The 14,906-nt window shown below is 42.1% G+C and overlaps 1 protein-coding gene across 2 annotated transcripts in view; it reads right to left on the bottom strand.

Annotated features, from left to right (window-relative positions):
- Positions 1-11,238: 11,238 nt before the first annotated feature.
- The window catches only part of LOC149319715 (prostaglandin F2 receptor negative regulator-like), a 118,421-nt gene continuing 114,753 nt past the window's right edge, over positions 11,239-14,906 (bottom strand). For both annotated transcript variants that reach the window (XM_089512239.1, XM_089512238.1), the window contains one exon: positions 11,239-14,686. In XM_089512239.1, the coding sequence (XP_089368365.1) occupies positions 14,520-14,686 (167 nt within the window). In that variant the 3' untranslated portion in view covers positions 11,239-14,519. The remainder of the gene's footprint in view (positions 14,687-14,906) is intronic.

The raw sequence follows: 14,906 nt of genomic DNA on the forward strand, positions 1-14,906 counted from the left end.
GCCAGAAGCTGCTCCCCATCTGATCACCCCAGCGAACACACGGTGCAGCCCTGAGGGTATCTCCTGCTTCAGTCCCAAATGGACCATGGCAAGGAGCAGAAAAAATCCACTCCTATTGGGGCTGGTTTAGGGACACCTTAGGCGACCCTGGTACAGCCCTGGGCAGCTTCTGGGTGCTCTGGGGGAGTGCATTGTCTAAATGCCATGCCCCTGGAGTTTTTTATTAGAATGTGAAGTTTTGTGCAAACAAAAAAAAAATACTGATTCCAAACAACCACTTAAGCTTTTTGAGGAAGATAGATATTTTCTGAGAAAAATAGAAATTTTGCACAACAAACAGGCATATGATTTTGTTGTGCAAGACTGCTGTAGGCTGCTATTACAGTCAGTCCTCCTTATACGCGGATTTGCCATGCGCGGATTTGAGCATATGCGCATGGCAAATCCGGAAGTTTTCCCCAATGGTGGCGCGCGTACACGCGCGCCGCCATTGGGGACAAATTCCCTCCCTTCCCCAACTCTTTCCTTCCCTCCCTCCCTCCCTCCTTACTTACCTTTTTGTCGCCGGTGCCACGTCGCTGCTGCCGCCGCCGCCTCAACCGGAGCCGGGGGGAAGGCCGGGTGGGGGTTTTGGAGGCCAAGAAGCCTCCAGCCTGCTACCCGGCCCTTCTGTGGCAGCGGCGGAAGCGGAGCACCAGCGCCAGAGGACTCTTCGGCTCCCACTCCACCGCCTCCGCCGCCAGCACCTCTGTGCAAGGGCTGGGTGGTGGGCTGGAGGCCTCTTGGCCTCCAGTCCGCCACTCGGCCCCTGCATCGAGGTGCAGGCGCTGGCGGCGGAGAGGGGGCCGAAGAGGCCCCAGGCGCTCAGCCGCCTCCTCCTCCTCCTCTCCGCGGCGCCGCCACCGCTGCCAGGAGAAAGGCCGGGTGCTGCTCCTGGAGGACTCCAGGAGCAGCACCAGGCCTTTCCCCTGGCTGTAGCCGCGGAGGGGAGGCCTCTGGCACTGGAGGACCAGCGCCAGAGGCCTCCTCTCCATCGCCACGGCTGACGGGGGAAAGGCCAGGCGCTGCTCCTGGAGGCCCCCAGGAGTAGCGACTGGCCTTTCCCCTGGCTGTAGCCGCGGAGGGGAGGCCTCTGGTGCTGGAGGACCAGAGCCAGAGGCCCCCTCTCCTCCGCCATCGCTGCCGGGGGAGAGGCCAGGTGCTGCTCCTGGAGTCCTCCAGGAGCAGCACCCGGCCTTTCTCCTGGCAGCCGTGGCGGCTCCGTGGAGAGGAGGCCGAGCACCTGGGGCCTCTTCGGCCCCCTCTCCGCCGCCGGCGCCTGCACCTCGATGCAGGGGCCAAGTGGCGGACTGGAGGCTGGCGGACAGAGGTGCTGGTGGCGGCGGCGGAGTGGGGGCCGAAGAGGCCTCTGGCACTGGTGCTCCGCTGTCACCGCTGCCGCAGAAGGGCCGGATGGCAGGCTGGAGGCTTCTTGGCCTCCAAAACCCCCACCCGGCCTTCCCCCCGGCTCCGGCTGAGGCGGTGGCAGCGGCAGCAGCGACGTGGCACCGGCGCCAAAAAGGTAAGTAAGGAAGGAGGGAGGGAAGGAAAGAGTTGGGGGGAGGAGAGGGGAGGGAGGGAAGTTGTCCTCAAAGGCCATTGGGGACAACGGGACTTGAACATACGCGGATTTTGGTATACGCGGGGGTGTCCGGAATGGATCCCCCGCGTATACCAAGGACGCACTGTACTCTAGTGCACTAAAACTGGTTTCTATCTTTGGAATTAAACTTTAGAAACAGACCCCACTCAAATGTAGAGGATGATACACTGGGCAACGTGAGTCATGGAGGTGGAGCCTTTGAAACAGAAAGGCTCTTTAGAACCATGTGGTGGTGGTGGTGGTGGAGAAGCCATAGTTGTGCACTTACACATCAGTCAAGATGACTGCTTTTGGCTGACAGGAGGCAACAAAAATGTATTTGGGAATGTGAGCAATCACGAGACCATGTGAAATTTGATCTCCAGTAGTACTATCTGTGAAAGTTGGAAATAGAACTGCCTCTACCTTTCACTCACATGGTGTAGTTTGGAATAGATTTTATATTCACAGATCAGGATGATTCCTAATCAAACAGAGACACTGGTGCCATGGTCTGAAGAACTTATGGAAGGCCTTATTTCTAGCACAATATCAGGTATCTCCCTCATTTCAGGATACCAGTGCCATTTGCAGCAAAGAACCTGGAAGGAATCACAGATGATCTCTGGCTCACTCATAGCAGCTTTTTTGTCTGCTGAATCAAAAGGAGAGATTAGCACACCTCTCAACTTTAGGGAATCAGAAAGTCAGGTGCAGACAGTCTCCTGTTTACATTGTATATACCTTGAGATCTAGAAGAAACAGGCTCTTTAGGATTAAGGGGCTCCTCAGGAGTCTTTCAGTAGAGAATAATGAAAACTGGGCTAGGTAAGATATGAGAGTGTAGACTACAGAAGTTCCCAATTAGGTGTTAGTTGTTGAAAAAATACAGTTCCTTAGCTCTGTGCCACCCAGCTTTTTCTTCTTGCTTCTTCCCTTTGCTGACCCACATGATATTGATCCCTGGAACATAACTATGTTGCCCAGAAATTGCCTGCTCTTGGACTCCTTTACTATATTTGATTTTAGCTGTGCCTTACTCCCCTACTAATAGGATTGCCTATTTTCACTTAGTACCATGATTGCTCTCAGTTTTTCCTCAATAACCTGTTTTTTTGCCTGGCCAGATATTCAGTTGAGATTATAACTCTTGAGGTTGGTTAGCCTCTGACTCTTGTGTCCAAGCTAAAGACCAAACCAGATTTGGTAGGAAGCATACATAGGCATAATTTAGATTCATATACTTATTCAAACCTTTGAGACTAACTGAAATAAAGAAGTTGGCAGCATGAGCTTTTGTAGACTCCAGTCTACTTCCTCAGATGGATTTGGCGGAGTGGGCACCAGGAACAGACATATATATCCCACTGGTATGTGAAAATGTCAATTCAATTTCAAAATCCTTTCTATATGGAAATGAAGTAGCAAGTCCAGTTTTAACGATGGTCATTAGTGAAAAAAGACATCGTGAACTGACCAATATGTATGAGAATGAAGAGGCAAGACCAGTTTGGCACTGGAAACTAGCCTGTAGGTGAAGAGAATAAATGAGTGTAGGACACTCCCCCGAGGATGGGGTCAGATAGTGTTGAAATGTGTGTACCGAGTCAGGAAGCCATTATCCCTGTTCAATCCATTGCTGGGGGACAGTAGTTTATGGATGAATTCCAATTTTGCTCCTCCTCTTTCCAATCTACCTTTGTAGTTCTTTGCTCAAGGACGCTGTTCTAAGGTCTGAGATGGAATGTCCAGGGAGATTGAAATGTTCTGCCATTGGTTTTTGTGTATTCACATTCCTAATGTCTGATTTATATCCATTTATCCTCTGGCTCAGGGACTGGTCTTATTCAACCCTAAATAGCCCATATGTTCATGTTATCAAAAACCACAGTTTTAGGTGTTTTTTCAGTGCTGTAACATTTGTGATGTGTCCTCATGTACATGCAGCCCACTGCTTCAAAATCTGAAATATCAAGTAATGAGCATGCATGGATAGATCTGCCCTTCTTCCAAGCTATATTTTTGCAGCTCCCCTTCATGTCCATCAATCTTATATGAGCAAGGAACATCACAAGAAGTTTCTTTGTTTAAACCAAGGCCTCACGTTCAGCCAAAACCTGGTTTCTCTTTTCTTCCCCAGGCCCCTGCTGCTTCTTCAAAATTTCACATGCATTTTGCTTGGAATGGACTATTCACAGAATGTTTCAATTTTACAAGGTCCATTAAATTCAAAGCAGCTATGTCAGGAAACCAGGATTTTTTAAAAAACGCTTCTGATGAGGACTTTGCTTTTTTAATATTAATTCACATATATGGTTTTTGAAAGGGAACTGGATAGATCAGCAAATAGCAAGAAAGAAAAAGAAAGCAAACTTTCACCTGCATGAGCTGACCTGTAAAAGGCTTTAAAATGTCTTCTGAAATAAAGCAAGATTTGCAGTTGAGGAGTGAGCAGATAATGCACCACAGCTGACTGGGACTGATTCACTTCTCCATGTAGCTAAACTTCTTTCAAAAATAATTATTCAGCTGCTCCTGAAGAGCTGTGGATGATTTAGAAGCCCAGAAGTCTATTGGAACAAGGTCTCCATTGTTCTGTGCCTGACCGCACCCCTATCCAGATTTGGCACAAGATTACACTTCACAAATTCTCTCAACATTTTATATTCAATAATAAGGCATCTCAGAACCTGAGAAGCTTTGAAAGACCCTTGGACAAAATATGTCTTGGAACTTTTAATCAGAATGTCTCTGAGACCTCCCAGGTCCACAGACCACCACTTTTGAGTTGAACTGATTTAGAAGATAGAACAAGCTTGTTTTCTACTGCTCCAGAAACTAAGAGTCAAAACAATGAATTAAAATCGCAAGAAAAAAGATTCCACCTAAACATTAAGAAGAATATCTTGACATTAAGAACTGTTTAACAGTGGAAGAGCCATCCTCAAAGTGTGGTGGATTCTCCTAATTAAACAGATGGCTCATGGGGTCATTTTCAACTTGATGAAGCTCTAATGATCTATGGTCTATATGGCCCAGCCTCCTTAAATAACTAACTCCTAACTTGCCTTATATGAATAATAATAATAATAATAACAACAATAAGATTGCAGGCTCTAATGGGTACTTCAGCAGTATAGCCTCTACATTACAGAGTGACAAACCCCCTTGGTATCTACCAAGCATGGGCCATTTCTTCTCTCATGTCAAAGATTAGATTGCATTATTGGGATTACAAGGTTGGTCCCTACTCTGCCACCTCATCATAGCATGAAATTTAGTGACCCTGTGTCCTTGAAGGCTATTCTGCTGGCATTAACATTCTGGCACATTCTATCCTGGCAGTATGATGCCAGTGGTGTCTAGTTATTTACAAAGAAGCCTTGTACATGTTAGCCACTAAGAACAAATTTGTGGAAGCAACATTCACAGAGTAGCTGCAACCTGCATCAGTGGAAGTACCAACAGCTCCATAACTTTAGAAATTCAGCATACAGTTGGTTTCAGTGGTGCTGGTATTAATTTCCACGACTTTGAAAGACTGATCATGTTTCCTTGGATTCAACCCAACCAGAGGTGTAAATAAAGTAATGTTTCTCACATGAAGGACTTGCTTGACACCTCTGTACATAGCCATGCAGTGTAATCAACATGACTAAAAGACAATGTGAGTTGTTAATGCAGGTTCAGCACAACAGGCAAGAACTACACAGGAAGAAAATACTTCTGTGGCAAGAACACCATTTTTGATTTACTGTTTTAAAATAAATGTACCAGCTTGTGGTGCTACTTACTGTCAGTGCTCACCCCGCCCCAAGAGAAATCGTACTGTTAGGTGTAAAATGACCTCAGATTAGTTTATCTGCCTCAAAATAGATTGTGTCACTGCCTTCTTGGAGGTACATTTTGTGAGATATTCTGGCTTTTAGGTTCCTGAGAAAGAGTAAGAATAAATCAGCAATTTCTTACCAAATATATTTAGATTGCTTGGGCAATATGCTGAGATGACAAACAGCCACATAGCACACCTCTGACAGCATCTGCAGAAAATCACTTACAGCTTTGAGTATCAATACTCAAAAGGACCTATTTCTGAATGCCTACAGTGATACTAAGTTCTAGCTTCAAAGCAGAATCCTTTTAGTGGCTAGTCATGTGAAAGCCCCCACTGTCAACTACATGATTGGTGTTTGTTTCTAAGAAAACAGTTACTCACATGAAACTGAAATAGAATAATCAATTAAAATTCACCCGATGCTCATGAAAGGTGTGTTTGTGTATATATGTGTGTGTGCTGAAATGCCCTTTTTTGTTGTGCTCCTTCTAGTTGTTTTCTGGGGCTGAAAGTGTATGACTCACCCAAGGTTGGATTCCATGGCTGAGTGTGGAACCGAACCCTGATCACCAGGGTTGTAATCCAATGCTCAGACCACTACACCATGCTCCGGTTCTCCAACAGAGATAGTTTCTTACATCACAAAAAAGAAGAGCAGTTCCACACGTTTCAGCAAACTTTTTATTCGCATGTGAAATGAAACAATCCAGTCAGGTAAGTCTTGTATAAGCAAATGAAACATTTTGAACCTTCTGGGAACCACCTGAAATCTTCCAAAACACATTCAGGGATTATTTTTTTTATTTCGTCAGCCTTCACTTCTCTTATGATTTCCATTTTGGGGGTAGCTGCTGAGGCAGACTTGTCTGCTTTTCAATTTTCTCTGTTTTCTGTTCACGTTAAGGAATTCTGGAAGCGGCTTCTGTTAATTTTGCCTCTTGTAGGCTGGCACATACAGCTACAATAGGACAGGCTACTGTAGAATCTTACTCTGTCCCAACTTAAGTCTTGTTTATTGCATTATTTACTCTACCATGCTTCTGCAACCCAACACATGAGATCAGTTATTCCAGCCTTCCCTCATCATCCTCCAGTACAGGTACTGCTAAAAACCTTCCAACTAAACAGAAGACAAAGGGGGAAAGGGGGCTGGGTGGGTATAAAAAGACTTGTAAAAAGGAACTTCTTTGTCATAGGCTTTGTAATCTGAGGTATGAGTAAATTGGGATGGGGGAGGAATGAAGCACTTCTTGGTGTCTTGGGCCCTATACAGGCTGGCACTTTGTGCCAGCCTGTGGATGGAGTCAGGTTGCAGCATCCTGATGCTGGATGCCCTGAGTCCACCAGGGCATCATGATGGTATGCACCTGCCGCAGCTATGACACCTTTTGGAGGGCGCAAAAAGGAACCAATTTTTGCAGCTCTTTTTGCACTGTCCAGAGGCCGGATCAGGGCCATGGTGTCTGGCTGCGGCTGCTCCGATCTGGCCAGGAAAGGGGCAGCTGCAGACCACCCCTTGGTGTCATCAGGGAGAGAGAGAGATGGCGAGGGGTGGGGGGGGGAGAGCAGGCAGGAATTAAAAAGCAAGGAGCCACTCCAGGGATGTCAATTTATTGTTTGGGGACATTTCCCAATAATTTTATTATGTATTTTTAAAATTTGGGGTGGTAATGAAGAGCTTAGCTGTAAAAATGATTTGGGGCTACATATAAGGAGAAGGTAGGAAAGAAACTTAAAATGTTTTCTATGTCTCTCTCCCCCATGCCCCCAAGATCCAAGTTGTTTTGTCATCTTATCCTTCAATCTGTTTGACAGTAAAACAACCACAATCCATGACTTTGTTGTTGGTGAAGGAAAAAATATTTTACGTATTAGTGAAACTTGGGAGTATGAGCAGGGCAGAGTGGACCTGCACCAGCTTTGTCCACCTGAGTATTCAGTGCCATACCAATCTAAACTGGAGGAGAAGGTGCCATCATCCATAAAGATTCCATCTCCTTCATGAGAAAATCTATCCACTCACATAGTGGAGGGTTTGCACCTTGTAGTTGATGGTATACCTCCCACCCTGCTGCCCAGCAATCTCCCTGTCCAGGCTGACCAAGGTAGTCTCAGAGATTATGGTGTAGAAGCCCAGGACTGTTGTTTTGGGGAACCTGAAGCTAAGGCTGTGCTGACATGACTAACTCAGGATTTCTTGTGTACCATGAAAACTATGTTAATACATAATTGGTTGAACATATCTGGTAGGCGATACACTGGACCATATTTCTATGGTGAGGTGGTTTTAGGGGCCATGAAGTTTCAAAAATCTTGCTGTTACAGTGAGAATACATCCCTATAAAGTGTACTTTGAAAGGATAGATCCTTCCCTCAGAGTGTAAGTGGGGGGGGGGGGGGTCAGTATGTCGCCACAGACGTATGGAATCTGAAAGATTCCTCCCCCCCCCCAAAAAAAAATATCTTTATTGTTTTCCATAAAATACTGTAAAATAAAACAAACAACATACTAAGTAAAACATTCATTCAAGACATACCAATACATATTGACTCATTCCTACACACAACTTAAAAACTATAAACAGAGTGGACAAAACTTTCTATCCTTTACTATGACTATTTATTTTATAACCAGTAATGATACTGGGAAAGTTTTTTTTAAAAAAGAGTTACAACCTTCTATATAATTCTTTTCATCAATATTGTCATCATTCATATATATCTCCTTATTTATTTTCCATCTACCATTTCACCTATCCTTTAGATTCCTGAATTCTCTGTGGGACTCTCCAGCTGACAATACTAACAGTTTATTTGAGGCCTTAGTCTCACAATGGAATAATAAGATGGAAAAAGTCATAGATACAATTGCTCCCAAATGCCTAGTCCAATGCTGTGCAGCAAGTAATTTTCCTGGGTTTAAAGAATCTCTATGGACAACAAAAATAGGCAAGACAATGCCCAGACTCAGTGGTTCTCAAACTTTTTGCCTCTGTGCCCCCCTTTACATCTATGTACAGCTATGATGCCCCTCTGCTCGACATAGTATATGAATAAAAATATTTTGTGTTTAGTGTGTATATTTTCATTTGCACATTCCTGTACATTCATATTTTAACATTTTATAAGGAAATAACATCATTTCAAATTAGAACAGTTTGCTTTAAATAAATTTAGTACTTAACAGATGGGTAAATTTTACACATACTGTCTCACAAACACAGTCACAATTATGTACAACAGTGCTCACAAATATGTATACAAAGTCACAAAGAAACTTTCATTTTCTTGTGCATATGCAACTATACACAAGCACATATGTGAGCCTTTGAAAAAGAAATGGAGTGTGACAGTGTGTGTGAGAGAGAGACAAAATATGTGTGTGAAAGTGTGTGTGAATGTTTTTGTGGGAGAGAGAATAAGAAAACGAGCACAACTGAGTGTACGTTAGAGAAAGTCACACACATATCGAGGAAAGGTACCAAGGGTGTGTTTCTTTTCCTCTCCAGGACAGAAAAGGTTTACGAAGCAGATAAGTAGGAAGAGGGGGATAAGAGCTTCCAAGTCTCATGCTTCCCTTGAGCAACCTTTGTGCCCCCCTCCCGGGGGTCCCAACCCACAGATTGAGAACCACTGGCAGAAGCCACAGGGGTAATATGATTAAAGATAGCAAGGACTCTTGGCAATGCAAAGGGGGAGTCCAGCCCCATCCAGAGCCTGTCCTGCCTGAGCAGGCAGAGTACACATTGTCAGCCCTTCCATTTGACTAAATCAGAATTTATTGGCGTTCGTCTGTAAGTCATATGTTGAACCAACTTTATTTTACAGCTAAGACCTCCCCAACCACCTTGACTTTTTAAAATTGAAAAATGTCGCCAAACAATAAATTGCTATTCTTTGAGTAGCTGATTGGCCTTTAATCCCCTGCCAGCAAATCCTCCTCAACCAGGATGAGAATCTGGTGTGAATCTAAGAAGTACTGTACAAAAGAGAAATAGGCTTCTCTTAATTTCAGGGTCATATTTCTGGGTCATATTTCTGTTTACTCTTTTAGCCCAAAATGTTACAATGTGGCCAGCTGCATAAGCAAAAATTGGCTGATGCTGTACTTGCCATCCCTGGTGTATACCAAGTGGTCTGACCATGACAACAGATTCCACCGAAGGTTTCCCATATCGAGACCCATTAGTGTAAATGAGGGAATTCTGCTACATGCAGTTTGTCAGAGATAAGAAAAAGATGTATAGGTTTAAGCTTCCTTTTCTATTCTACAATTAATTCAGGAGCACTGTCCTTTTCTTCATGAAGCCATTCCATTTAATTCATCTATCAGAAAAAGGAAACTGGAAAGCAAAAAAGGGATACGAGCAAAGATAAAAGAACTGTAGCTTTGTCTCTAAGGCTTCTTGACAGATCTGGATATACAATTTCAACAACCAGGATCTCTGGGCATGCCTTCAGTTGTCCTCACCTTGCAGAGGATGTATGCACAGACACAGTTCTGGTCGAGAAGGGAAACATGTTGCGTTCAGAGTTACAAGAACACATACGCATTTAACTGTTGTATGGCAAGTGGGTTCACAGTCGCTTGTTATCGGTTTATCCTACATGCCAAGATTTCTAAATTTCAGTTTAGACATAATAATCAAATCCTGCTAAAGCCTGTTGTGACAGACACTTCTCAGAATCCTTGTGGGCTGTTTTTTGAATGAATCTACAACTCAGGGAGAAACTAACCAATCATATCAATTGATTTTGCTCTTCCCACAAAAAATGTGAATGTAATGAATTCATATTTAGAACTGACAGATTGTGAGTATGTATAAAGGCAATGAAGAGTTACAGCAGCAAAATTTCAGAGCAATTTGTTCCTGTTGGTAAATCATATAAATTGTATGACTGTAGAATAAAATAATATGGTACTAAAATGAAAGATTGTAAAAATAGCTCATAATTTACAGTTCTTAACAGAAAGAATGGCTGAATATATTCCATCTAGCATATAATAATATAGGGAATAACCTGCCCAGTTAAACTGCAAGTTAGCAGCTGCAAGTGGAGAGAAGGGGATTCATAACCAATTATAATAATGGCTGAGATAGTTTAAAGTAGGGTTGGTCTAAGTACTGCCCTCCAGATATTATTGGATGGTAACTCCCATCAGTTCCCTAATCAGCACAATCAATGATGAAGAATGGTGGGAGTTACAGTTCAATGTTATCTGGGAGTGGGGGGCTCACTTTACCAGTTTTGACCTACTGCGTTATTTTTTTCTGAGTGTTCACAGGGCCACAAGAAAAGTTTTGAGGAAAATCAGTTATAGGAATATCTGGGTCATTTTAGAGTTACTTTAAGCACTGATTAAAGGCTCTCTAATAGTCAGTTTATGGCAGAAGGGAACACTGACAAACTATTAACACCAATCAAGAGCCAAAATCAGAAACTATAAGATTGATATGTGCGACTTTCCAAAGTCACTGCACAGATTAGCAGTATCCCTCCCTGAACAAAATGGGGACACCAAAAAAACTTCAAGACCATTTAATACCTTCCAAAGCCATAGCTGGATCAGTTTGCAACAAGATCTTGTAAAACCTTTGAGACTAAATGAGAAAAAAAAAGTTTGTAGCATAAGCTTTCAGAGATCCAAGTATCTTAAGTCTAAAAAGGAGTATGCTACCAACTTCTTTCTCTTAGTCTCAAAAGTACTACAGGATCCCATTGTATATTGAATACCAAATTGTATGAGTGATCTATAGTTCAACATAATGGCCACACAGAATGATTTTATAAAAAAGACAATTTATTTTCAATGTAAAAAACACATTACACAGCTTCATTGTAATTGTCCAACTCCTATCTTCCTAAGCTGCGATTAACACAATTCTTTAGAAGATTCTGGAGCTGTGCCTAAAACCTCTCTTCAAAAGCAAACAAACAAAAAGATTTCCTGTCTTTTAAGCAACATACTTTTGAAACAATACCAGGTTTATGTTCCGAGTGTCCTGAATTCTCAACAGTGAGCTAGAAGCATGGAAAGAGACCAACCAGGATTGACACAAGCCCTTAGAATACTTGACTGTTGATTCCATGATTGCAACTCTAACAAACACTGCTGAACATCTAATTCCATGCAACGGTTTTTCTAACAGAAACACCAGAGAGAGTTAACACAAAACAGACTGACCAATGTTTTCAGGAGACAGAAATTCTACCATTTAAAAAGAGGAATAATATAAAATTGGCACAATTGGAAGGAGACCGCTGGAGTGGTACTACTTCAACATTTATTTAAGTAAATGCATCACCTTAGATCAAATAAAGCGTCACCTTAGATCAAAAAGTAGCAGTTATAACTTATGGACTAAATTTATTTAAAAGAAAATGACTTCTGTGTTTAGGAATAGTGGGCAACAACTTGAGGAGCAGGAAACCTGCTATGAAAGGCAAGGGATCCCTGAACCAAAATAACCCTGAGTTTCTTTCCACAGCGAGACAATGCCAGTGTGCAACAAGTGCTAAAAGAAAACTAAACTTTCCTGGTCTCCATATTCCATAATTATTGCATTTAGATATTTTTGTTTTGCTTAATCTTCCAAATGTGAAAACATAAGCATGCATGAAAGGACAAAACTGTGCTTTACTTAGTTGTTTCTTTTCCATGTTTTTTTTTAAACAGGGCTTCCAATGTGGAAAAAACAACTGGCAGATTAGTTTATAATGTGAAATGATGACATATGATTAGTCTAGATGGGTTTTATATCAGATTAAACAACATAAGCCAACTAGGGCAATGGTGTAATGGGCAAGTGCAAAACAGTTATCATAAACACATCCCCCAAAGGGCATGTTGCTGTGGCCAATCACCCAAACACTTGTTTTTATTAAGCCTTCTTGATGATTTCAACCACATTTAACTCTACTCACTTTACAACTGGCATGGGCAACTGTGACCCTACAGATGTTTTGGAGCTACATCTTCTGTGCAATCACTCAGTATTGCTAATTACGCTGATGGGAATTGTACCCATAAAACATCTTGAGAGGCACTGTTGTCAACCACTACAAGTTTCTAGATTTTTCAGGTGTATTCCTACAGCTATCAGTGTCAACATTGTTTCAGGGACCTTAGTCTGGATATCCCTCAAATTAAAGCTTCCAAACCTAGCTATATTCAGTCTTATGTCTACTTGATAATATGAGCATAGGGTAGCACCAGAGCACACCAGGGCCATAATAAATGAAAAGGGAAACCAAATAATTTAAACAGAAAATGCATAACTAAAAAAGAAAGTTCTTTAGCATGATTACTGCCTGAAGCTCCCCAAAGGGCATATATAAGATTAGAATTAGCCTAACACTCTAGTCCGGGTACTTAATGCCAGAATTAAAATAAAAATAAAAAGTATAAATACAACTAGTCAATGTAAACTCAATGGAAAACTATACACCAATTTGTGCACATTTTACACACCTTCCAATGAATATGCAAAATGGATAGCCTAAAGAGGAATTTCCATATACACTGCACAGTTGATATGAAAAACATTCTATGTGCCTCTATGTATATCTGCACAGTATCCATTCAACTTACATCAACAAATATACCTGGCAGTTCAACTGACATTTACTCTTCAACTTTATGCAGAATACAGAAAAAAGGTTACTTGCTCTTCACTTCAGTTTTTACTCTTAGTTTGCTTCAAGTCATGCATGTTTAATGCATAATGTTTTCTGTAAAAAGCTTGTGTTCTGACTTCTTATTGCTTAGAAATACCAACTGTGCTAAAAGATGGAGCTGCCTGACAGCGCAGGGGCAGCTCTTTGGATCCAGGACATGGATATGTGGAAGACAGAATCTAGAGCTCTCTACTACAGCACCAAAGAACTCCATGATGATAATTTATCATCATCCTAATGTATGGACAAAGGGTGCACTGCAGTATGCAGCCTTTGGCATTGTAGCATTCACAAAGAAACATCCAGAAAAGGGTGTATTCTCTCCTAAAGGAATGCATCCTATTTTATCCCTCCTCACCCTGAGTTACAGTTGCATAAACTGACCCATAACTGTAATGTCAATGACTAACTGATCTAACTGATGACCCAGAGCCCTAATATAAGTTCCCCAACAGCAAGCTGTAGATCTAGCCACTTGTTTGGTGATCAGTGCAAGTCATGTAACAGAGTACCTACCACCTAATGTCTCAGTACAATGGCAGCTGTAAATAAATCACTTTAGAAATGATGGGATAAGGGAGATTTCTACCTATATTCTGGTCACTGAGTTAGATCACCCAGTACAGCATCCACCCTGTTGTGAGATGTGTAGTGCTGCTTAAACAAAACCCACAAGCACAGTGGGCAGAAGTGGTAAATCTAGCAGCACTTTCTGTGAGACTGTTGACAACCAGCAGACTTGACACCCATCTCTTACCAGATAATGATACACAATGAAAGAAGTGGGGATACTGAAAGAGAATGTTTGTATTGCTGCCCTCTTTCTAAAGAATTACATTTCAGGACTGCCAAATCAGCCCAGTTTCTTAAGGTCTCCTGAGATTGCAATCCAATCTTAGAATAAACACCTATAGGACTTTCCACTAGATATGTCTAGACCATGGAAATATTTCTTTTTTCTCTAGAAATGCCAACAAGAGGACAGCTAATTATAAGGACCATTTTTCTTTTCTGCATTCTTGCAATTCTATCTTCCTATTAACAACAAAGGTGGGGTGGGGGGGAGGAAGAGAACCTTTTAACACACAAGCCTCAATAGTGAATCTTGCCTAAAGGTCTGCTGGAAGGACACTGTGGAACAGTTTGCCTGTGAAAGAACTATCCCCATAAAACGTGGCATTGGAAAAAGAGCTAAAGGCTAAAAAAATACATGTGCCCTCAATGTGAAATACAGATAGAAAAAGATGCAGCTCTAGGTCCAGGACAAGATCAAATGATTTTGTTGTCAGGGCATTTTGGTTCAATACACTCAAATCTGAGTAGCCTCAGACCTCCCAAAATCTTTTCCCTTCTAAAAAAAGGATGTATCCACTTCTCATTTGTTTAGTCCATCTCCATAGACATAAGTCGGCGTCTCTCTCGCCTGGTTTCTTGAACCTCCTTCTTGCAACACCAACGGGAACTGCAATAGCCAATCAGACAGGATAATAGTCCAATTACTGTAGCCAGGCCAATCCCAATTAACAGTGGGAATTTGAAAGCATTCAGCACTGAGTGAGAGAGGAAATAAAAAGAACACTGTTACATGCAGTCACCAGAGACAGAGTAAACCTTTCTTTGTTGCACGAAGAAAAGATTAATACTTCATGTGCAGCTTAGAAAACAAAATTATTTTCCTTATTCTCTGTTTAAAACATTACCTCTTTATTCCTAATTTCTTGTTATTTGAATCTGACCAGGAGATAGTGAAAGCAAGGAAGTTTGATCAAA

The sequence above is a fragment of the Sceloporus occidentalis genome, unplaced genomic scaffold (genome assembly GCF_023333645.1).
Source record: "Sceloporus occidentalis isolate IW3139 unplaced genomic scaffold, rSceOcc1.0.p SCAF_2, whole genome shotgun sequence".
In the NCBI taxonomy this organism is placed as follows: Eukaryota; Metazoa; Chordata; class Lepidosauria; order Squamata; family Phrynosomatidae; genus Sceloporus; species Sceloporus occidentalis.